A 25425-nucleotide genomic window follows, 5' to 3' on the forward strand; every position below is an offset into this window, starting at 1 on the left:
AGACTTCAGAGTATCTGGAGAGATAAACACTCCATATAAGATGAGTCGAGGTGCAGATTCAAACCAAGGACTTTTATAGCTAACTTTAGAACCACCGTTCAGCTTGGTAAGGCAAGGCAAGGCAAATTTATTTGTATAGCACAATTCAGTACAAAGACAATGCAAAGTGCTTTACATGATTAAAATACAGGAAGATTAAACAGAATCAAAGCAAGTAGGAGAAAAAATGCAGAAACAAAAAAGAATATTAAAAACAGTTGGGTTAGCATTTGATCAAATATTTCTCCTTGGGCAGTTGACAATTCCCCAGAACCTTGCCTTTTGTTCTACTACCATAGAACTGCAAAACCTTTCCCATTATCAACAGGTAATTTAACTCTGCCCAATATGCAATTTAACTCTGCCCGATACACACCAATCCTATGGTGCCAACCTGGATAACTGGGGGGGATCCCACTCTAGATTACTGACGTCTCAGTAAAATTAAGTACCTTCTGGTGGCACCTACAACCTTCCTCTCACTCTTAGAGAGAGCCTCACGTTCCTATGCGAGGTCTTTTGGTTCACAGGTGGAACAAAACCTGAACTGCCTTTCTGCTCCCCAAAAAGAAAAGTTATCTTTTATTTTGTATGTATATTCTTTATTATTATACTAATGCTAATGCTTTTGCAATTATTAATTTAAAGAAAATATGTTTTAGTTGAACTGCTTAACTAGAACAGTCGAAGGCAATCCTAAACAAATGTGTTTTTAGTCTTGATTTAAAGGAACTCAGGCTTTCCGTAACTTTTACAGTTTTCTGGAAGTTTGTTCCAGATAAGTGGAGCATAGGAACTAAATGCTGCTTCTCCATGTTTAGTTCTGGTTCTAGGTATGCAGAGCAGGCTGGAGCCAGAAGACCTGAGCGGTCTGGAGGGTTGATACACTGATAGCAAGGCTGTGATGTATTTAGGTGCTAAGCCATTCAGAGATTTATAGACTAACAGAAGTGTTTTAAAGTCTATTCTCTGAGATACAGGGAGCCAGTGTAAGGACTTTAGAACCGGGGTGATGTGCTCTACTTTCTTGGTCTTAGTGAGGACACGGGTACTTGTCTGAAAACCATCATTCATTTCATTTCAGAGCTCTATAGAAGACATAAAGTAATTTTCTTTTTACCCTTGAAGGACTTATTGAGTCACAAAATCATCAATCAAAGATCCTATCATTCACTGGCTGTAATTTAGATCCCTAGATCCAAGATTTAAAAGACTAAAAGTTTTCCACTGTTTCTCAGTAATAAAAAATCTTCAGTTCATGTAGGTAGAAAACAGAACCCTCACTGCATGTGGTATTTGTTTGATTTCGGGTATAATTTAGCTCCCTATTATGGTGCAGCCTCATGTTGATAAGGAATAAAACTAATGAAAAACTACATCTCTGTGCTTTTTTAAAAAACGGATTTGTACTAGATTGTCTGCACTTTAGGTTTTGTTTCACCACAATCTAATAGTTTCACATCTTCTTTTGTATATGGGTTAAGTTTTTATTTTATCAAAATTCCTAGTAAAAGGAAGTTTAAGAGGAGGCTCTTACTTGGCATAGGAAAGGCAAGGTAAGCTGATTTGTGTAGCACAAGTCAGTACAAAAATGAATCAAAGTGTTTTGCATAAAATAAAATAAAACCTAAAATAGAAGCAAGATAAAAGCATATAAAGATAAAAACATGATAAAAGAAAGGTCGTAAATTAAAACAGCTGCACCAAAAATTTAAACTAATGACACCTAAGTTTACAGTATTACTTTAATAGTTAAATGCAGTTCCAAACAAATCGGTTTTTAACTTTAATTTACAGTTTTCCAGATTAGTGGAGCAAAGGAACTAAATGCTGCTTCTCCATGTTTGGTTCTAGTTCTGGGTGTATACAGTTGGCTGGAACTAGAAGACCTGAGTGGTCTGGGAGGTTTATACACTGGCAACAAATCTGTTATATATTGAGGTGCTGATCCATTCAGTGATTTATAGACTAACAGAAGGATTTTAATGTCTGATCTAAAGGGAGCCAGAGGAAGGACTTCAGAACCGGGCTGATAGGCTCTACTTTTTTAGTTTTGGTAAGGATTATGGGCAACAATGTTTTGGATCAGCTGCAGCTGCCTGAAGGACTTTTCAGGCAAACCTATAAAGACACTTTTTCAATTATAAATTCTAATAAATTAAAAGAATGACTAAATTTTTCTAGACCCTGATTAGAAATGAATCCTTTAATCCTGGAAATGTTTTTCATGTTATAAAATGCTGATATATGCCCCTGAAGGTTCAGGTCTGCGTTCATCATCACAGCAAGATTTCTAGCTGTAGTATCTAAAGCTGTGTGCTAACACTGGGTCTCTCCTCCTTTAGATGGAGTTTGGTACCATAGTTTTGTTTTTATTTAGATTGAGATAATTATGGTGTATCCACATATTGATCTTTTCCATGCATCTACCTAACACTCTCATAGGTTAAATTCACCTGGTGCCATTCTGATGGAGCGCTGTGTGTCGTCTGCATAGTTATTGTAACAGATGTTGTTAGCTATAATCTGAGCTAAGATGAGCATGTAGATGTTAAATATGAGGAGCCCCACAATAGAACCTTGAGGAACCCAGCATATGATTTTTCTGGTCTCTGATTTAAAGTTCCCTACCAACAAATTAAAGGAATAGTACACCCAAAACATGATTAGCCTTCATTTTCTACTCACCCCCATGCTGAACATGCGCGATCACGACGCTACGTAAGCCGGCAGACCAAACCAGCGCATTCAGCTCGGCAAAGAACTCATGCTCTTCCTCAACACTGAAGTCCTCAGACATTTTTCTTTCGTTGTTTCTTTCTTTGCACAGGTAAACGGCACATTTCTTCTTCTACGCTTGCATTATTGGCAGAGCAGACGCTGAATGCGCACTTTCATCTGGTTTGGTCTGCCAGGCTTCCGTAGTGTCGTGAACGCGCATGTGCGCGCTTTCAGGAAATCCTATACACTACTGTTTATGCTCTAAAAACATTCTAAATGACTTCGTTTCGAGTAAATTCTGGATGCTACCCACTCAGGACACTTGGAATACATTGGACGAGCAGTATGGAGGAATATTGACACGTTTTTTGTGGACTTTTATGGACCTTTCTGCCTCGGGCACCATAGACCTCCATTATTTGAATGTCAGCAGACAGCAAGAAGCCTCCCAGATCTCCAGATGCATTTGAGATATCAAAAAAGTACTCCAGAGTGTTGTTCAGCATGGGGGTGAGTAGAAAATGAAGGCTAATCATGTTTTGGGTGTACTATTCCTTTAAATCCCTCTCCTTCACTGTGGGATTTAAACCCTGACATCATGGATGTGTTTATGATTTGAATCAAATCAGACTAGAACCTTCTTTATAAAACTTGTGCAAAAAATGGTAAATTATTTTATACAACACTTAACTGCTGTATAAACTGACCCTTTGTAAAGCAAGAGCAACATATTTGTCCTTATTAATAGAAGGATAATTAGAATAATCCTAGATTTCTTACATACAGTTGCCAAACTCACACAGAGCCAAAGCTTTGTTGAACCACTCATCCCCCCTGCACTTTGTAGTAATTATTTTATGGGATTATTTACAAATAAGATTAATCCTATCAATAATAAGATCATCACCACCCCTCTAAATATGATTGACTAATCTCAGAAAGGTGATGCAGCATCATTTAGCAAAACTATTTTCCCCATCTAAGTCTTCAACTTGTATGTTAGATCCAGTGATATATGCCAAAGGTTTTTAAGGTTGCTGTAATTAAACCTTTACTTAAGAAACTGTCGACCCAGAATCCCCTTTTCTTATATAAAATTATTTAGAAAATAGTTGTGATCACTTACACCATAGTGAGGTTTTTGAAGAGTTTCAGTCTGGCTTTAGAGCTCATCATAGCACTGAAACAGCTCTGGTGAAAGTCACTAATGATATTTTCATGGCCTCAGATAATGGACTTTTATCTGTACATGTCCTGTTAGATCTTAGTGCTGCATTTGATACATTTGATTATAATATTTTTTGGAAAGGCTTGAGCAACTTGTATGAATCAAGGGAACAGCACTAGGCTGGTTTAAATCTTATTTATCTAATAGATTTCCATTTGTTCATGTTTATGATAAATCTTCCTCATGCTTAATGGTTACCTGTGGAGTACCACAGAGATCAGTGCTAGGACCAATTCTCTTTACTATATATATGCACCTAATTGATAGAATTAGTACACAAGATGGAATTAATTTCCACAGTAATGCTAAAAATAATAAACTGTGCCTCTCCTGTGGAACCAACTTCCAATTTTTGTGTGTAAGGCAGACACCCTGTCTACTTTTAAAGGTAGGATTAAAACTTTCCTTTTTGATAAAGCTTATTGTTAGAGTGGTTCAGATCATCCTGAGCTATCTCTATAGTTATGCTGCTATAGGCCTTGACTGCTGGAGGACATTGGGACTGCTTTTCCTCACTCTGCTTCATTCTGACTCTATTAAGTTTTTTTTTATTAATTTAAGAATAAGGATGAGCAAATTTTTGAAATCATTGCCCAAACAGGACAATGATCAAGAACGTTCTACAGAAAACGCTTAAAAAAAATACTTCCACTAAAAAAAAAAAGGAAACATTTTGCACTCCCTCTTACTGTATGTTTACATGTTTACGAAAACTCTGTGATAAAACAAGGAAAAAATCATTTAAGGTTAAATTAAGGGATCAAATAAATTACTCATTTCATAAAAAAAGCTAGAATAAGCCTTTTTTTGTTGTTTTTTGCATTAGTTTGATGCAAAACACCCAGACAAAAAAAAGGTATGACTCTACAGATAACATGGATCCATATTCTTCCGATCTCCTTCGCTTCACTATTTCCTTCTTCCATCCCACAAGAATCGCCTCCTGTTTCGTCGCTACTCACGACCCAGGATATTTCTCCACAAGCGACTTAGGAACACGTACCATGCACATCCGACTCCAATGTTTACCTTTAGTAGTGTATGGCCCTGGTGGGGCCAGGGCATACCGGAAAAAAAAAATGGAGATATAGAATTGAAGAATAAACAGTGCAATAATAAAGTTATCAAAAACACCTTCGAACTGAAGCTTTTGACTAACTTTAGCTTTCCTGGAAGTATAGGACTACCAAAATATACCTATAGACACATAAGTGGCCGGTCTCACCCAATGTGAAGAAAACTCATTTTAAAATAATAAAACATTATTACCCTGCAGCTGAAACTTTGAAGAAGCGACTCAAGTTTTAAATTGAACTGCGTCTTTAATGGAGACTAAGGATAGTGAAATAAATGGAAGGCATTTGTATAGCATAGAAAATATAGTTGATATAGCATAGAGGAATAAACAGGAAGGAGGAGATAATCATAAAAAAATCATAAATAGAATAAGATTTTTTTAAATGGAACTCTTTTAAGATGGGGAAACATCTTACTTTTTTTGTATTTGGTGTGATAATGTAGAAACAATGGAACATGTTTTTATTAGTTGTAGAAAATATGTAAATCAACCAACATAAAAAAAACAGAATTAGATTTTAATGGGGAATTGAAATTTGGGAATGTGGTTAAAAAGCTAAATAGTATTGAGGGGAAGAAGATGCAGTAGTGCAATAATAATGGATGCAAGCTGCCGTTAAAAACTAAAGAAGAAGAAGATGAACCCATCGATAAGGGCTGCATTTATATTTGGTTATGTTGGGTTCCAGCACATGAAGGTGTAAAAGGGAATAAAAAAGCAGATATATTAGCAAAAAGGGCTTTAGAGGAAACAATAACAATTATAAATCCTGTTGGGAAAGGGGATATTAAATCAATTATTAAGCGTAAAGAAATGGAAAAATTGCAGAAGAGGTGGAACAAAGATAAGAAAGGAAGAGAATTATATAAGGTACAAAAATCTGTATTAAATAGAATCACTAATGAGAGAAACTGAAGGGAAGAAGTAATAATGATCAGACTAAGAGTAGGTCATACCTATTTAAATGACAATTTATATTTAATAGGGAGGAAAAACAATGATAAATGTGAAGGATGTGGAGAAAAAGAAAATGTAGAACATGTACAGATGAACTGTAAAACGTATGAACATGAAAGGGAGAAAATGAGAAGGATGATTGGTAGGACAGGCAAAGAATGGAGTCTTAAATGAATATTGGGAAATTAAGGAAATATAAAGGATATTCATAGATTAAGGAAAGCATTATTTATTTATCTACAGAATACAAAATAAAAAAATAGAATTTGATTTTTTTATTACTTTTATTACTTTAATCTGTTTTCCCAGTGTGCCCATTGTTGTACGTTTCACTGAAATCATTGTGACTTATAAATCCATGAATGTTGTTAATGAATATGGGTTTCTCTTAATGGGGCTAATGTCTATCTGAAGGAAATGTATCTTTATTTGTCGTTTTTGGGGGTTCTTTTTGTTATTGTTTCCATCAATAGCCCCTGGATGTCTAAAATGATCTATAAAAATCAGATATTAAGATGTGAATTGTGGGATGTGACAAGGGTGGACATGTGTATGTGATGATATAAAAATGTTATTGAAAATAAAAAGCTTAAAAAAATAGAATTTGATGGAAAGTAATGTCGCTACACCCGCATGTACAGTAGGTGGCGGTATGCACCTTAAAGTTGCTTGCGATCCGCAAAGAAAAGAAAAGAAAAGAAGAAGAAGCTGAACCAATCGGAGTGCGCAAGGGGCGGAGCTTCCGGCTGACACCCTGCATGAATCGTGTTTTCCGGAAGCTAACATTCTTTACCATCAACCAAAGTTTGCTGCGTTTTTAATTTAAGAATATTGATTTTAAGGATTTCTTTAAGACCAGTGATGGGTTTACTGACAATTTTGAAGAAGATGAAACATAAGGAGCGGGAAATGAGGCTTTTAATGTTGTATCCTTTCCTATAACGGTTTAGCTTAGCTAAAAACAAGGCAACTTCCACAGAGAAAACGGCGTAAAGATCAATAATTTTAACAATTATCCCCTGTTAAATCCTACTTTCTACTGCCGCGTTTCTTTTAGATATTGCATGTTATTGTTTCTAGCATTTTGATGTTATTTTAGTTGACGACGTTTTGCCATGACGAGACAAAAAAAACCCCCAACAAAAACAAAACAATACCGTTTATTTGTAACACAACTTGCAAATAGAGTAACTTAAAAGAAAGATGGTGGAATACCACCTAGAATTATTAAAATTAGCATTTAAAGTACAGCTTTAATGTATTGATCAGGGTCGTTTTGCATGTTTAAATATCTGGTTTCAACTCTATTTTCTCTTTGTCCAGGTTGTTGAGTTTACAACGTTGCTTTTTAAGTGGTGAAATTAGCTGATATTAAAAAAGCAAAGCTTTATTTTCAAAGCTAGCTGGTTGAAATGTGCTTTCTGGTTATAACAAACATGGCAAGACACATTGTACTCGTTATCACAGTAGATTTTAGGATATTTTGTGTTATGATTTATTTGTATACAGAATGAGGAACATCTATTTCTTAGGGATGTTTGTATATATAAAGTGTTATTTATCAGAAGCTGCGTAGGTTCTTTAACTTTGCTCCCTGCAGAGGCCTGGATAATGCAGGGAAGACCACCATCCTGAAGAAGTTCAACGGAGAAGATGTGAGCACCATCTCCCCCACACTAGGCTTCAATATCAAAACCCTGGAGCACAAAGGGTAAAAATCACACTAACCTATTTTATTTAAATCACATTTAAGATATCAGTATTTAATCTGATTTGAAAAACCTCTACTTGCCTTCTCTCACTTCTGGTCATAAAATCTGCACCATGACCAAAGGAAAAAGATTCTGTGGATCATTACTGATTTTAGATCAAGTAAATGAAGGAATTACAGGATTGCCAGTTTGCATTGTTTTCTCAAATCAATGCCCCTTTCATTTTATTATATCCTATACAAGAATAATTTTCCTTATGGTCTGTTTACAGGATTAAATCCTGTCTCTGTTGAGCTTTTATCCTAATTGCATTTTTACTTGTACTCTGTGGGTTTCCCCAGGTTCAAGCTGAATATTTGGGATGTTGGGGGGCAGAAGTCTCTGCGGTCCTACTGGAGGAATTACTTTGAAAGCACCGACGGGCTGGTTTGGGTGGTGGACAGCGCAGACAGACTCCGACTGCAGGACTGTGGACAGGAACTGAGCTCACTGCTACAGGAGGAGGTTTAACACTTTGTTCTTTTTTACCCGTTTTACTGGTGGTTCTGCTTTAAACCAGTACTAAAAAAAATGAACGGGGAGGGTTTAGAGTAAGAAATGCATTTAAAATAAGGTGAAATAAAGTTTGTCTGCTGACCTTCAAATGTAGCCCGTTTAAATGACTTGTCTCTTTCTGCTTGTTGCAGAGATTATCTGGTGCTACTCTGCTGGTGTTTGCTAACAAACAGGATCTACCAGGGTCGTTGTCCAAAGAAGCAATAAAAGATGTAAGTCAAACTTCATCTTTAACATAAGCCTGATGAACTAGAATGTTTCTGAGGTTCATGGGTGTGTCTCTTGCAGGCATTGGCTCTGGACAACATCAAAACTCACCACTGGTGCATCATTGGCTGCAGCGCAATAACAGGAGAGAACTTGTTGGCAGGAGTGGACTGGTTATTAGATGATATTGCAGCCAGAATCTTTACAGCTGACTGATATGTAATATAGGTCTGACATACTAGAACTGTACTTTTGTCCTGTTTGTTGTAAATGTTTGACTATAATAAATTTGTCACCATGATCCATGGTTTAGTTTCTCTTAAATAGTGCTCCAAGTATAAAGAAATTCAAATTCATCTCAAAATTTAAACATTTACCGCTAGATGAACTGGAAATGGCAGCAGATATGGGCAAGCAACTGACCACAATGGGCTAATAGGGTTCTAAAACACTAAATGTAGTTATGACAAGCTCAAGATGCCTTATATTTAAAGAACCTCAACTTTTGACATATGCATTTAAAGCCATCCTCTTACATACCAAGGTTTCCATGTGATCGTACAAGAAATCCCTTAAATTGCTTATATTTTGCCACTTTACTGCACGACTGGCTTCCATCTAGCCCAGAGGCACTCTGCTGACATACAGGAGCACCTTTTAAAGGAATAGTACACCCAAAACATGATTAGCCTACATTTTCTACTCACCCCCATGCTGAACAACACTCTGGAGTACTTTTTTGATATCTCAAATGCATCTGGAGATCTGGGAGGCTTCTTGCTGTCTGCTGACATTCAAATAATGGAGGTCTATGGCGCCCGAGACAGAGGTCCACAAAAGTCCACAAAAACGTGTCAATATTCCTCCATACTGCTCGTCCAATGTATTCCAAGTGTCCTGAGTGGGTAGCATCCAGAATTTACTCGAAACGAAGTCATTAAGAACGTTTTAGAGCCTAAACAGTAGTGTATAGGATTTCCTAATAGCGCCCCCATGCGCGCTCACGATTCTACGGAAGCCGGCAGACCAAACCGGAAGGAAGTGCGCAGTCAGCGTCTGCTCTGCCGATAATGCAAGCGTAGAAGAAGAAATGTGCTGTTTACCTGTGCAAAGAAAGAAACAACGAAAGAAAAATGTCTGAGGACTTCAGTGTTGAGGAAGAGCATGAGTTCTTTGCCGAGCTGAATGCGCTGGTTTGGTCTGCCGGCTTCCGTAGCGTCGTGAGCGCGCATGGGGGCGCTATTAGGAAATCCTATACACTACTGTTTATGCTCTAAAAACATTCTAAATGACTTCGTTTCGAGTAAATTATGGACGCTACCCACTCAGGACACTTGGAATACATTGGACGAGCAGTATGGAGGAATATTGACACGTTTTTATGGACCTGTCTCGGGCGCCATAGACCTCCATTATTTGAATGTCAGCAGACAGCAAGAAGCCTCCCAGATCTCCAGATGCATTTGAGATATCAAAAAAGTACTCCAGAGTGTTGTTCAGCATGGGGGTGAGTAGAAAATGAAGGCTAATCATGTTTTGGGTGTACTATTCCTTTAACAATGAGAACAGCTCTATGCGTATTCCTGCACTGCTAACTTTCATCCCGTTATAAATGAGAAACACTAATGGAATGGGCTTGGCTATAGTCAGCACAGTGAGGGATGGCTCAGCTGATTACCGTAATCAGGTCTACAAGGACAGCTAAACTTCAGAGGATCAATTTGTAAAACTGACTCGTTTACCCCACATGCATAATGCACCAAGTGCTGGTTAAAGGATTAACAAAAAAGTTCCCTGCCCAGCTTAAATTTTCAACCTCCCCCTTGAGAACTCTATTTTAAGAGCAAATTTTTAACAAATTCACGATTTAAGACAGTGATATACTTTTAAGTATAGACAGAGTACACAAAAGAAATGAAATCCCTCAACTATGGAGCTGGTTCTTGGAAAGAAAAAACAAAAACCATAAAGTCCTTAAATTTATGGCCCACCTTCATGGCCCTGAATATTCAGTTTTCACTACATGTATGAGAGGAGACAATTATGAGCACAAATACTTTATTTTCATTGGTCATTAATGAACAGTACAAAATACAGGGGTTTCAATACAAGACTGAATATTTAGAACTCTGGCAGCAAATTCTAGAGAGGAGTCCCCCGGATAAGCTGAAGGAGAAAAAAAAAAAATCTTAGGCAATATCAGACAAATATTTTAAGCATCAAGCAGCTGGTAAACATATCAGAATAAACCAATCACTGTTCTTCAGACTGGGGCGGTAATTGGAATTCATCAGTATGTTAAAGTGGGATTTCATCATCCAAAGAAGATTAGAGACTCACCTTTAAGGATCATGGAGACTTCTGGCTGTCAAGAAACAGAGTGCAGCCTTTATAAAAAATGTAAACGGACTATATGCACACAGCTGATTGAATCAATCAAGTGTCTCAGATGGATCAGAGCGACACTTTCAGTCAGACTCCCAGCCAGAACTCAACTCCATCAGAACTCAGCAGGTCACCTTACACCTGGTTGGCTGCAGGGTTATCAGTGCCATTACTGAGGCAACAGGAGTGAGGAACAGCTAGGACTGGGAAACAACCCCAAGACTGGATATGGACTTCATCACTTTCACAATCCCAGGCACTTGAGGAAGGTCCCCCCCCACCCCAACACAAGTACCTGTAGTCCGTCCCAATACGAGTTACGGAGAGGTGGTCTCAGTCGTTCAGAAGATAACCTGCAACATGGAAAGCATCAGCAACTGGGCGACAACCACAGAGCGATCTAGTGAAATCCATGTGATCAGAGGGGGATACCATTCAGTCATTGGTTCTCAGACTGGGGCGGTATCAACAAGAAACTCATCATTTCTACCAGATGAATATTCAAGTAAAGATTCTCATTTACCTGCAGAATCCAGAGAAGATCCCCCTGACCTGCAGAAAGTAGAACAGTTCAGTGATGCCGCTCTACTGGAGCTACTAGCAACGGTTAAGTTAGATGGGATCAGAGGCTAATACCAATCAGTCATTACTTTATCAGACTGGGGCGGTATCATTGGAAATCATCATATCTACAGATTGAACATTAAACATTCATCTCACCAAGCACCCACCTAAGAGCCGGGTCGGACGTGCGTTGATCCAACTAGTACACCACTGCTTCCTGAAAAAGGAAAATTCCAACAATCAAACTTCTGCTTTACATCGATTCATTTGAAGCTCATTTAAACCAATTGTTTCCCCTAGAATCAGACCGTTGGTAGCCCCAACAAAATCATCCCCTTGTTGCCATGCCAACACCAGTGGGTTCACCTTTTGCAGGTCTGGCGTTTGCGCATGGCGTAAGACGTGTGCGGGTGTCATCATGAAGGAAAGTGGACGAGTTATAGCTGTAGTTTCTGCCCAGTTCTCACCTGTTTAAGGATTCCATGGAGCTGGGAACAATGTCATGTCTGGAACCTGACCTGTAATGGGGAAAAACAGGCGTTGTAAGACTTCTTCACAGTTAAACTGTACAGATTCTTAACTATACCGATGTCAGATATTTGATTTCTCAACAGCAGTTCAGACGAACGAGATTCCAAATTATCTCATCATTTTCAGCGGAATCAATAGTTCAACAGCTCAGAGGAACATTTACCTTCAAAGAGGAAGCCTCAGAGGAGTCATTCAAGTAGGATAGCCATCTGTTGGCAAAATAACATAAAATCACATTGAGATATAGTTGGCCGATGCATGAGATCAGAAACTTCTTATGAGGCCATGAAAAGATCAGTAAATGCAGTTTCTCAGGAATTCGTATAATTTTCACATCGGTTCAAAGTGAGCTGAGTAGTTCTCATCATAGAAACTGCATTAAAGAGATTTTTGCCAAACATAAAAATAGCACCCTCTACTGGTCATAATCAGTTCTGCACTTTACTTAATTTTGATATTTCTAAAATTTGTATTCACAAGTTAAGCCATTCTAAAATAACAGTGTAAACAAAGTCCTTACCAAGAGGTCCAGAAACTGGTCTCTGAAAAAGCACTGCAAGAGAAAAGGGAAACAAATTGCATACCATGGCGAAAAACCATCAGCAGATCATTTTATTTTTTGGGATGTTCGATCAGGGCTTTGGTGACAAGCTGCCATACGACATTAGTCGTCCAGGAATTTGATGGGTGCTAACCCATGTCATCCTTTCAAACACCAACTTGCAATTTGCATGAAAACCTAAATATGAGCCAACAGGTAATGGGGGGGGTTAATGACAAAAAGGACACTTACCCAACTGCACTTTCTAAAAGCTGGTTTTCATCTGCAAAGAAAACCTGAAGGTTAGAGTAGCTGAGAGACCTTTTTCCACAGAAAACTAATCTGAGGGTAATCAGATGTAGGTGTGACATCACTACATTTCAGGCATATGCTTGTCATTAAAAGATAATCATCATATTTACACCAAAAAGCAAACAGCTTTTAAGGCAAGGAATTACTCACATGCAAATTTATCCGTTTCCATCCTTGATTGTCTCATTTGGGGTGGGAGGGCTGCAAGAAAACAACTTGGTTAAATTGTGCATTCAAAAACTAAAACATACATGGTCTTTCAAAGGCTAGTCAGATAAATCATGGATCATCACAAGGATCAGGCATATGCTTGTCTGTTAGAAAACTCATCAGATTAGGCCTTCAGAGCAATTCACATTTCACCTTAAGAGCTGATTTACCTGCAGGGGTTAAGGCTTTTATCCTCACAAGAAGCCTGGATCACATCTGTTGGACAGAGCCAAATGTTAATATTCAAACCTTAAATGAATGTTACGGATAAATATTAAACCGATCAGGCTGCTCAGAATCTGGTAAAGGAGTTTCTTCAAGGGCTGATTCAGCAAGAGAGAGTTCATGGACTCATCACTGCAGCGCAAACGCTCCATTCACAGATCAATACAAGTATATAAAGGTAGTGTAATCCTACTCAGCATTACAGGGTGTGAACAGGCAATTTGGCAGAACTTGATCAGGATTAATCAGTATCTGGTATTGCTTACTAAGTGCATTAATAAATTGATATTCATTGCAAATCCATTTCTGCAGGAACAAAGCAGAATTCAGGATCAATTTACCTTCTGCAAGATCCCAGACACTCCACACCTAAAAACAGTAGGAAAATCATTAGTATTAAAGATGCTTTAATTAGCCAGCATCTTAAGACTGAATGCCACTCAGAAAAATGAGTGAAATCTCTTCATTGGATTATTCAGTGAGAGAGTTCAATTATTACATCATTGAAGCATTGAGCAAAATATATTAAAACAGGCTGCATTAGCAATATGCAACAGTTATAAGATGTGGAACTTACATTTATCTGCAAAAGGTGCCTCATTTCTTCTTTGCTGAAGGACAAGAAGACACGTGTTAGCTTAGAGGCTAACCTAGCAGGCGACACGTGACTAACCCATATGAACCATGCAGGGCTGTATGGTTCAATAAATGGGAACTAATTTAATTAAAATAACGTCTCACATCAGAATAATAAAGTGCAATCACAGTCATTCAGGACAGGTCTGTGAAAGTTTTCATCACTGAGAGACGATGCTAAGATTAGGAGCCGGGCCGAGCAAGCAGCGACTGTCATCAGGGGCAAATTTTATTTTTGAGATACAATTTAACACAAATAATTGGGTAAATAGTTTAACTTTATGTTCTTGGTCTTGTTTAGGTCCATTTGTAAGTTATATTTAAATGTTTTAAAGGTGGATGCTCGAAGATTACAATCGGGTCCTTGCTGCTGCTTGTTGCTAAAGGAAAAGGTTCCGTATTAAATTTACAACGAACCAATCAATCAGCTGCAAATTGCAGACTAATTTTGAAAACGTGTGCATGATAGGAATTAAAAGAAATATATTTTAGCAGAGATGTTATCCAGGAGGAGAAACGAACTTACCTCGGGTGGAAATCTGAAGGAAGTGGAAGAAGAAACCGGTGCGTCTGCTATTTATTTCCCGCTATTTGGCTCCTCCTACCGCTGAACTTTTACCGGGAAATCGACTGTACGACTATGATTGTGCAGTTTTTATATTAAAGTGTAAAATAACGTAGGCCAGAAACTGTAATCTATATTAAAAAAAAACAAACAATCATTTAAATAACTAACATCTTATTCTAAAACACTTCTAAATGAGCGGGAGAAAGCTTGCTGAAAACGTCACTTCCGTTAGACGCATGTCTCTGTTGGCACCACTAGGTGGCAGCAGAGACATGTAAAAACTTCCACACTTCCACACTAAAAAGCTATACTTACAAAGAATTGTGAACTGATTGTTATCATTGCTACTATTCTACGGAATATTTATGACTATATATCACTTTGAAAAATACAAACACTTCCATACGATAAAAAAATAAACATAATCTCTCAATTTCTCAAAAAATAAGCGTGCAAGAGAATTTTACCTATTCTACATACAGTCCAGCGAATTAAAACCAAGACTCACGCATGTCAATGGGTAATTGGGATAGCTAAACATGCACATACAAAACAAAAAACAGAGCTATTGACAGTTTTTTTTTTTTCATTTACATGGGTTTGCATGTTCTACATATATGTTTGTTTTTGGTTATTCCAGATTTGTTTCCTCCATTCTGATGATCTAGTTAGATACTCTGATTGCCATTACCTCTTGATTGGCATAGACTGGCATTAGCCCATCCCTGCAGCTCTGCATGGATCAGGTAGGCATAGAACAATTTATGTCAGCTCCTAATTCATTTTAATCACAAATATTTAATCTCCAGTAGCTAGTTCAGATTGGGGAGTGAAGCCTGGCATTGTTGCTGCAGGCAGATTAATAAAAAATTCAGAATATAATATAATGTTCTGGTTTTATTAAATTTTATGTCACAATTTTCAGACAACTGCAAGAAGTTTTTCTGAAAAAATATAAAAATAATTATTTTTTTCTGCATTTATCCTAAACTAGAATATTTAGAAATACCACACTTTAAGTTTGATTCACTAAGTAATTAAACCAACTTCCACATCTATTGGCACCCTGGTGCCCACACTTAATTACTCTAATAAAATAATTGTAAGGAATATTTTTTAAGCTACAACAAGCTTTCTAAAGTTAAGGTGACAAGGCAAGTTTAGTTGTATTGCCCAATTTAGTACAAAGTTAATTCAAAGTGCTTTACATGAATTACACAAGAAAATAGAATAAAAATAAAAGAATACAGGTGCTGGTCATAAAATTAGAATATCATGAAAAAGTAGATTGATTTCAGTAATTCCATTTAAAAAGTGAAACTTGTATATTATATTCATACATTACACACAAACTCATATATTTCAGATGTTTATTTTGTTTAATTTTGATGATTACAAATGACAACAAATGAAAATCTCAAATTCATTATATCAGAAAATTAGAATATTACTGAAGACCAATAAAAACAAAGGATTTATAGAAATGTTGGCCAACTGAAAAGTATGAACATGAAAAGTATGAGCATGTACAGCACTCAGTATTTAGTTGGGCCTCCTTTGGCCTGTATTACTGCAGCAATGCGGCGTGGCATGGAGTCGATCAGTCTGTGGCACTGCTCAGGTGTTATGATAGCCCAGGTTGCTCTAATAGTGGCTTTTAGCTCTTCTGAATTGTTGGGTCTGGTGTATTGCATCTTCTTCTTCACAATACCCCATAGATTTTCTATGGGGTTAAGGTCAGGAGAGTTTGCTGGCCAATTAAGAACAGGGATACCATGGTCCTTCAACCAGGTACTGGTAGCTTTGGCACTGTGTGCAGGTGCCAAGTCCTGTTGGAAAATGAAATCTGCATCTCCAAAAAGTTGGTCAGCTGCAGGAAGCATGAAGTGCTCTAAAACTTCCTGGTATGTGGCTGCGTTGACCCTGGACCTCAGAAAACACAATGGACCAACACCAGCAGATGACATGGCACCCCAAACCATCACTGACTGTGGAAACTTTACACTGGACTTCAAGCAACGTGGATGAAGTGCCTCTCTTCTTTTCCTCCAGACTCTGGGACATTGATTTCCAAAGGAAATGCAAAATTTACTTTCATCAGAGAACATGACTTTGGACCACTCACCAGCAGTCCAGTCCTGTTTCTCTTTAGCCCAGGCAAGACGCTTCTGACGCTGTCTGTGGTTCAATAGTGGCTTGACACAAGGAATGCGACAGCAGAAACCCATGTCTTTCATACGTCTGTGTGTGGTGGTTCTTGAAGCACTCACTCCAGCTGCAGTCCACTCTTTGTGAATCTCCCCCACATTTTTGAATGGGTTTTGTTTCACAATCCTCTCCAGGGTGCGGTTATCTCTCTTGCTTGTACACTTTTTTCGACCACATCTTTTCCTTCCCTTCGCCTCTCTATTAATGTGCTTGGACACTGAGCTCTGTGAACAGCCAGCCTCTTTAGCGATGACCTTTTGTGTCTTGCCCTCCTTGTGCAAGGTGTCGATGGTCGTCTTTTGGACAACTGTCAAGTCAGCAGTCTTCCCCATGATTGTGTAGCCTATAGAACTAGACTGAAAGACCATTTAAAGGCTTTTGCAGGTGGTTTGAGTAAATTAGCTGATTAGAGTGTGGCACCAGGGGCCATCAATTTTGAACCTTTTCACAATATTCTAATTTTCTGATATGATGAATTTGAGATTTTCATTTGTTGTCATTTGTAATCATCAAAATTAAACAAAATAAACATCTGGAATATATGAGTTTGTATGTAATGTATGAATATAATATACAAGTTTCACTTTTTAAATGGAATTACTGAAATCAATCTACTTTTTCATGATATTCTAATTTTATGACCAGCACCTGTAAAGGTAAAGATAAAAAAAAATGCCCATGAGAAGTTCTCCCAGAAGCTTTGTGACTTGGTAAAATGTATTTGGTCTGACAAAAAATTGTGTCCTCCTTGGTCATCTCCTACTATCAAACGATGATGGTTCGATCTGACAACGCTGCTCATTGAATTGGACGTTTTTCCCAAATTTTTCTGTCAACATTCATATTATCCGTCTTTTTTGATTCGTCCTCAATTTTTCTCCAGCGACCACATCCACGGAGGTTGGCTACAGTCCAAAGGATCTTAATTTTCTGATTAATACGTCTAACTGTGGTCACAACATCAAGTTGCTTGGAGATGGTCTTACAGTATAGCATTTACCTTTGATATGCATGTCTATAATTTTCTTTCTAATCTCCTGAGACAACTCTTGGTTTGCTTCCTCTGGTCCATGTTGAGTGTGGTAAACACCATGTTAGCCCAAACTGCACATGTAGGACCGATTCAGTAGACACGGATTCTAATTAGTGGACACGCTTTGATTTAACATGTCCCTTTGGTCATAACATTGTTAGTCTTTTTTAGGGATGCCATCATTTTTGTGCTGACCTTTTTCATGCATTTATTTTCTAAAATCAATCTGTCACACACTTAGTTAAAAAGTAATGTCTGGCTTCTAGTTGTTCATCTTCATAGAATTTTTATTTATTATTACTTTTGCCAGATTTAAGGCATTTCTGTTAACATTATGGGTTTATTTATTTCATACCAGCAATTTTGTTCACATGTGCATCTATGTTTTTAAATTAAGAAATGGCTACAAGAAAATTGCTGCTTGTTTGAACTTGCTCACATTTACCATTAGAGCAACAATTCAAACTTTTAATCAACTATAACGGTCAACAACAGGCTCACTGTTGTTGACCTATAACCAGAACCAAAAATAAAACTTTGTTTTCAATTAAGTTAGTCATGAAACTTTTTTTATGTATTTCAGCACATTAACAATATAAAAATATGGAAAATGACATATGAAATGACAAAACAATAAAAATAAGGCATCACAGGCTTTTACAAATGTATTGCTAATACAGTTTATTTATTTTTTTAAAAGTCAGCCCTTAAACACAGTTTGAAGGATGCAAGGGTTGTATGAGCCTTAAAAGCTCAAGATAACCCGAGAACAATAAAAATATATTTATGATATATAAAATGTATGGTATAGGGAAAAAAAATTAAACTCTGTCTATATATTTTTTTATATGTATGTGCTTAATAATTATTATTTAATCAGTCTAATATAAAAATAGATAAAAAAGTAAACTGCTGCTTCTCTGTTAAAAAATACATGAAAGATAAGCAGAGTCGTTCAAATTGTTGTGTTACACTAATTCATAGCCTATTCCTTCAGGTTTCTTTAACCGTCATCAGAACAAAATAAAAAATAAAAAATGGTACCTGGAGTATTTATATATATAATTACTGTTATCCAAATGTATGTAGTTTAGTGTGAGAATCAGACCAGCCATAAATAGATTTCCAAATCAACTCCACTGATCAGTCATAGCCACTATGAAATCTTTGGTTCCTTTTAAAGTTACACATCAACACATGAGTTGTTTCATCATGCTAACCCAAGGGAAAATATCTGCAATGCATGCTCCTGACAGTGGATTAGGCATATGACTAAAAAAAAAAATTTTTTTTCCTCTTTGGAATAAACTAAAACAAAAAGGAGCAGCTGAACTCAGTCATGAATATTAGACTTCAATGTAAAACCAGCTGCTTGTCTCCTCTAGTTTGTAAAATAAATAGCCGCAGTCACACAAAGGGATAAGGCTCCTCTGAGTAAAGAAGGCTCAGTAACAAACATAAATACATGTTAATCAAAGACTCTGTGACTGTCAGGATAAAATCACACATCATCAGATTAGATTGTATAAAAAACAGTCTGTGTTTATTTTTTGCAGCTCTACTGAAACTCAGCCAACACAGAGTTATGCAGGTTCTTCTTCAGTGAAAGCGGTGGCTCAGATGACTTCACAGGCGTGAGCGTGACGCTGTAGAGGTTGGTGATGAAGGCCTCCCAGCCGCGGCGAAGCGCTCGGTCAAAGGCCTGAGGAGAAAGAATTAGAGGATGACATCCAGGAATTCAACCAAACATGGAAATTATAAAGCCCCAACCTATTTTAATAACAGGGTAATGTTTTCTTTTATTACTTTTTTTTTTTTTTTTTTTTTTTTTATATCTCTTGTTGCTTTTTTTTTGTAAACCCTTTGGAGTTCGCTGGAAAACAACATTTCCCTGTTTGGAGAACAAGCTTCCTATTGTTTCTCGAAAGCGGTGCAGAGACACGTTGTTTTATCCTGAGAGCCGGGGGAAAAAATAAAGTCTGCATTAAGCCTGATACGAGTGGGAATATTTATATCTCGGAGGAGAACAAACATTAAATTCAGTAGCACCAACAATGTTGAATAGTTCTATTGGTAGCCTCAAACATCTGAATGAAATTAGTTTGTAACAGATGGCCAGGTGTTACAGGTACGGCTGCAGTTCAGATGTACGTTTCTCATTTATTGCCAAGGAGCGCCTGATACAAATCATTGTTTTTGGTAAAGTGACCCAGTTCACTTTGACCTAGAGATAGCCAAATACAATCGTGATAATTTGCAATAAACAAAAAGCTTTTCCCTGAAGAGCTGAAAATAATATTAGCATAGCCATGGGCTGTTATTTCCTGTTTTGTGGACATGCAAGTTAATAAAGAAAAACCTGTTTAGAGTTTCTAATGAAAAACTAAAAGGAAAAAACTCTGGGCAATCATTCTAGGGGGAGTGGCGGCCTAGTGGTTAGGGCATAGAGCTTGGTCACTGCTCTGCACAATGGCAGCCCACTGCTCACCACTGTTAAATGCAGAGAGTTATTTTTGTTGCTCTGTACTTTGGACGGTGCAATGACAATAAAACACTGGGAAAAAAAAGTTTTAAATAAACTCACTGATATAGATGCTATCAAAGAACACTAAGGTTGAAGAGAATGTGGAACTGGTGGTTCTTGGAGAAATCATGCAAAAAAAAAAGTATGTTCAAGAATATGTTAGACTTTTTACTTTGAAGATTGCTGTGTAAAGAATAAAGTGGGCAACAGAAAATCAAGAGTCCGAGATTGTGGCCACCTCCACGCCCACTCAGGTACAAGCTTAGATCTGGGGAGGAGAGTAACCCCAATCTTTAAATTGCAAGGTTAAGAAAAAATATTAATAGTGATAAATATTTTTACTTTAAAAAATCTAGTCTTTTTGTTGACAGTGTATTCTTCCTTGTGGGGCAGCCAGATTTAATTCTGACTTAGGGTCCAGTGAAAAACATATTTGGCCATTTTGAAACCATTACACAACAGGCTGAGAAGGTCCTAATCTGATGGTGCAGTGGGTCCGACTGCGAGGCTTAGACTGCTAGATTAACATCAGAGGAATGTTTTCACTCTGTTGGTTTGGTAGGAAGGCTCCCGTTTCAGTCTGCTGATCAAAGAACCGGACATCGGAGCCTCAGGAATGCCACCTCAGAGTGAGCGTGTCTCATTCGGAGCAGAAAATCTCTACGACATGAGGCTGGTGAAAGTACACATGTTCCGCTGGCCGCTGACCTCTGTCCCCTGGTGTAATTTTATGAGCAACTGAAGTTAAGGTAAAGGAAAAATCCTAATTATCGTGTTAGTGATATGCACCACTGGCTGCTGTACTTTGTCCCATGTGGTGATGTATTAAGGTGATATGAACGGTTTCCTTGGTGATTAATAACCAGTGACGAGGCAGAACTTTGCCCTCTTGTTCCACAGACTCTGACGGCTCGTTATGTAACCATTAAAGGGATTAAAGTTTAACCAAGCGAATGGGATGTGGAATTTGTGCAAATGTGACATCTTTAAGTGACATAAACAATGTCTAACCTTCCGATAATTCTTCACTGCAGTCTTCTTCACCATCTTTATCCCTTCCTCTTGTTCCTTCTTCATTTTCCTTTCCTCCTCTGTCTCCTCTTCGTTCTTCTCTCTCCCCCTCTTGTCTCGGATCAGAACCCTGTCATCTGCAAACTCCCTGACTTTGAAGTGTGCCAGGTCAGGCTCCTTCACAGTTTCTTCCTCTTTCTCCACCTTCATCTTGTCTTCATCTTGGCTGGCCTTCTCGTCTTTGGCTTCCCCCTCCTCAACCTTCTCGCCCTTCTGCTTCCTCCTGGAGCTTCGTCTCCACCGGCTACTGAGGCGGTTGGGTTTCCTTCGCAGAAGAGTCTCTCCGTCGTCCTCAATCATGGCAAACACCTCCACATCTTCTTCTGTCAATGTGTTGCGTACCTCGTCAGAGGTTGAGCAGCCATCCTTTATTTCAATCTCTATTTTTTCCACTATTGAGCAACCCCCGTCTGTGGAGGTCTCAGGCTCATCAAGCCGACCATAGAAGCCGCTGGATTTATCCAGAAATTTCGGGGCCCGGACAGAGCTTCGGGTTGAGTTCTTCCTTGAGTTTTTACCAATTGTCATCTTCTGTTTGCTCTCTACTTTAATTTTCCTAAAAAAGAAAAGAGTTATCATTATTACACCATCCTAATTATCATTCCTTAAATTTCCTTGATTTTTTAATCCACTTATTTCACTCTCAAAGGCTCTGATACTAAAAAGAAATAAAACTAATAATCAGCAACATAAATGGGTTTTGATGAATAATCATGGTGCAAATTCCAGCATTATTGGTACAGGTTGTGCAGGTTTATCAGTGTAGATCAGCTGCTGTGGATAGTATGTACTGTGGGAGGTCACTGTCACTGTTATCAGCTTTGTGACTCCGGATTTCAAAACCAAAGGCGCAGTGTTCTTACAACGAAATACAAACACAGAGAGTCAGAGTTTGATAACAAGCTTTGCTGGTGCAGGACAAACAGAAGCTAAAATCAATACCTTTAGGCTGATAGACAAGGTTAAAGACACGGTGGGCACCAACACTGTATAAAGTATTTGACACCGATCGCAAATTGTTATGAATATGATATCATTTAGACCCATATGCATCATGTGATGCCATAGCAGCGTCAGTGTTGTGTCATTGTAATATTATTCTATAGAAAATATGGCTTAAGTTGTGGGAGAGTCAAATAGCTGCAAAAATTTATGAATAGATGTTCATAACTATGCATTAGGTTTTTGATTGTCAGTTCTTTTTGCCTAAAATTTCCAGCCCTTCCTCTTTACCTAGCCTTGAGACAGGAAAGAATAGAGATGTTAGCTAAGACATTTAAAGGTATAGTGGAGGATGCTCTTTTTCTGGGTGGATCATCAAAATCAGTGGTCCTCCTAACTGTCAATCATTCTGGTGATATGTTTACGGAAGGCCGTCCTGCGTGCTCGTCTTCATTTTCACTTACCGGCGGTGAGTCTGACATAGTGGAAAAATTGCAAATCTACTTTTGGAAAGTAAGCTTGCATGAGTGATGCAAACAGTAAATTTTAAACAGAGCGTGCACGAGGAGAAATTGACTCGTGCATGCCCTCGCACACATTTAATAAGTGTTCCCTCTAAAGAGCGGGAACATGTTGTGCATGCGTATTGTTTTTTTTAAGTGGAGAGGGCGGGTCTTTTCAAAAATGTGTGAAAATCCTCCACTATACCTTTAATTGATTAATACATCTATTCATCAATTAACTTTCATTTTTTCCTGTTTTATTATATTAACTTATTATTCTCCAGTAAGAAGCATGCAACAGGGACAACATTCCTGTGAATCGGGTAAAGTCCGGAATGGGAGGACATTTCTCTCTCTGCTCTGTCTGCAGCTGGGAAGGACTGTTATGAAATGACTGGGGTGCAAAAACAACTCGGATTTGTTCATAGTTTTTGAAACAGAGTCAATATGAAATATCAAACGATATCAACAAAGTTATGAATGTGATGACAGTGAATAAGCCAATTACGAGTACCAATGGCTACATATGCATTGTTTAATTTATCTATGAAACTTGAATCTAGGAATAGCGTCAAACCCAGTTTAGCTATGTTCCCCTTCCAAGTCAAAAACCCAGGGGATTTGCTAATCAAGCTAAAAAGTGATCTGATTAACTATTCATTAGATTTACAAGATAATGGTCATTATTATTATTTTTTTATTTAGATATAACATAACCACTAAAGCAGGGTGTGAAATATTCATTGAGCAACAAATGATCAGGACTGCAGAGATTTTTTCTGTTTTACATGCAAGACACTCATCCTGGCTTCTAAATTCAGAGGCAGAGAGAAACCTGAGATTCTCATATTAAAATCAGACTCTGTTTAAGTTAAGCATTGGGAATCAGTGGCACAGAAAGTGTGTTACAATCTGTTAACATGTAATTTGTAAAAATGAAGGGATTCACATTTAAGATTAGTCACATGTATTGCCAAGAGATTTTCTGTAACCACAAAATTTTCTAAGTCATAATTTTAATTATTTGTTCAATATATTTCTTTTTTTCACTTTCAATAAAAACACTATATCAGCTCACACATAATGTTATCTTAAGACAAATTAAACCCAGTAAAACCACACTGAATGCCGACTACTTCTCTATTTCTAAGGTATCCTTTAGATATGCTTCAGTGCCTGATGTTGGTTTGGTGTGGAATTGAAGCATTGCTTGTCTTTTTCAAATGGAAAGATTGTTTTATACGTGTTTATGACATGTGGCATGACATGTTTTGAGAGGCTTTCTGTTTGGAAAAGATCAGCCTCTGGCTCCACAGATTGGGGTCAATAAAAGTAATAGTTTTTCCTCTGAAAAACACTGAAATTCTCTTTAATGTGTCAGAAGATGGAAAGAAGGACTCAAGATGATTTATTTTACTGCAGATTAGCTTAATCTGGGGTTTAGTTTTATTTGTGAAGATATAGATGATGGTATGTTCCTGTTTTTCTGTGTTGCTTCTTGTTATTTATGTCTCAAGATGAAGCGTCTACCACAGCTGATCAGGTGCAGAACCACATTGCATGCAACAACACCCAACAAAACTAATGGTCATGCAGTAAACACAGAGCAAATAATGATGTAATTAAAAAAGTTTGTTATAAAAATGTTATCTAATTTTCTTCTTTTCAGATGCACATTTTAAGAATCATTCGTTAACATACAAAACATTATTAAATTTATTTCTGATTTCAATCAACTTTATTTTCATTTGGCTTGGCTCATTCAGCAAATGTTAACTTTTTAATTGCTTAGCCATAAATTCTTGATTAAAACATAATATCCTAGTCGGTTTAGAAATCATTAAATGTTTTGAATAACCCTGTGTTTTTCACCTTGAAACAAGGGCAGCAAATTATTGTAAAATAACTTTATATATTTTTCATTCAAACATCCTCCAAAAGTACTCCTTTCATATAATTCCTTATTGTAATAATTAGAATTGAGAGAAAGACATTTCTCTAACTCTGCAATAATAGGTATTCCTTTAAGTTCATGTATAAGTTTTAAATCTTACCTGATGTCCAGCTGGTGTCTCCTGTTCTCCAGCAAGCCTTTCACCTTCTCTATTTGTGTGTGTTAGTAACCAGGAACAGCTCAGTTGACTCCCTTTAACACAGCACGTCGCTCATAAGCCCCGCCCAAATATAAACGCCTGTCGTCATCATCTGAGCAGCTCCAGGAGCTATCAGGGACTCCTTGTGTGCTTCTACTTAAAGGAACATGCCTTGTCTTTTCAATCTTGGAGGTAAAATGATCTGCTCTGAACCCAAACTAAGCTTTCCTCCAGAGAGATGTACATTCAGACTCGCTTCAGAAGATATAAGACATGCAGTCAGCGATTCATCTCTGAACCTGCTGTTATCAGCCACTTCCAGTGAATGTTGAACCTGAACAGCTGTCAGAGTGATGATTTAGACGTTAGTCTCAAAGGTCGATCATCCGGTTGGCTTATAGATGACGTTATGGTACAACTGATAATTAAAAGGTAATTAAAACTGTCATGTGATCTTTAAAGCCTAATAAAATTAAGATATTATCAAAAATAAAACTGGAATTTTTATTTATGTGACTCTGAAGTTAAAGTGAATAATGTCAATAGATAATTGATCTGTAATGCAACCACCATGAGCTGATA

At 37.5% G+C, this 25425-nt stretch overlaps 2 protein-coding genes, 1 long non-coding RNA gene and 6 other non-coding genes across 9 annotated transcripts; 1 reads left to right on the top strand and 8 right to left on the bottom strand.

Moving 5' to 3' along the window:
• Positions 1-6742: 6742 nt before the first annotated feature.
• Positions 6743-8798, top strand: arl2 (ADP-ribosylation factor-like 2). The gene is made up of 5 exons (XM_038290148.1): positions 6743-6949; positions 7624-7734; positions 8077-8239; positions 8422-8502; positions 8579-8798. Exons 1-5 carry the CDS (start codon positions 6885-6887, stop codon positions 8711-8713), a joined length of 555 nt encoding a protein of 184 aa, XP_038146076.1. The 5' UTR covers positions 6743-6884; the 3' UTR covers positions 8714-8798.
• A 1740-nt stretch (positions 8799-10538) lies between these two features.
• On the bottom strand, positions 10539-14508 carry LOC119786652. The gene is made up of 12 exons (XR_005281217.1): positions 14428-14508; positions 13843-13876; positions 13607-13634; positions 13211-13256; positions 12981-13031; positions 12771-12801; positions 12498-12530; positions 12141-12186; positions 11914-11964; positions 11614-11663; positions 11406-11434; positions 10539-11235 (listed from the first exon to the last, which is right to left on the bottom strand). It is a non-coding gene; the product is annotated as an uncharacterized LOC119786652 (long non-coding RNA).
• LOC119786660 lies at positions 10731-10797 on the bottom strand. Its single transcript, XR_005281222.1, has one exon. It is a non-coding gene; the product is annotated as a small nucleolar RNA SNORD31 (small nucleolar RNA).
• LOC119786662 lies at positions 11295-11374 on the bottom strand. The gene has a single exon (XR_005281224.1). It is a non-coding gene; the product is annotated as a small nucleolar RNA SNORD31 (small nucleolar RNA).
• Positions 11499-11575, bottom strand: LOC119786661. Its single transcript, XR_005281223.1, has one exon. It is a non-coding gene; the product is annotated as a small nucleolar RNA SNORD31 (small nucleolar RNA).
• LOC119786658 lies at positions 11763-11871 on the bottom strand. The gene has a single exon (XR_005281220.1). It is a non-coding gene; the product is annotated as a small nucleolar RNA SNORD22 (small nucleolar RNA).
• Positions 12033-12101, bottom strand: LOC119786659. The gene has a single exon (XR_005281221.1). It is a non-coding gene; the product is annotated as a small nucleolar RNA SNORD30 (small nucleolar RNA).
• Positions 12284-12350, bottom strand: LOC119786657. The gene has a single exon (XR_005281219.1). It is a non-coding gene; the product is annotated as a small nucleolar RNA SNORD29 (small nucleolar RNA).
• Positions 14509-19226: 4718 nt separating the features above from the next.
• sb:cb1058 (uncharacterized protein LOC394209 homolog) lies at positions 19227-25099 on the bottom strand. The gene is made up of 3 exons (XM_038290120.1): positions 24805-25099; positions 21246-21861; positions 19227-19412 (listed from the first exon to the last, which is right to left on the bottom strand). The coding sequence occupies exons 2-3, from the start codon at positions 21831-21833 to the stop codon at positions 19269-19271; spliced, it is 732 nt and encodes a 243-aa protein (XP_038146048.1). The 5' UTR covers positions 21834-21861; positions 24805-25099; the 3' UTR covers positions 19227-19268.
• Positions 25100-25425: the final 326 nt, after the last annotated feature.

The sequence above is a fragment of the Cyprinodon tularosa genome, unplaced genomic scaffold (genome assembly GCF_016077235.1).
Source record: "Cyprinodon tularosa strain WSP-4 unplaced genomic scaffold, ASM1607723v1 ctg276, whole genome shotgun sequence".
NCBI lineage: Eukaryota > Metazoa > Chordata > Actinopteri > Cyprinodontiformes > Cyprinodontidae > Cyprinodon > Cyprinodon tularosa.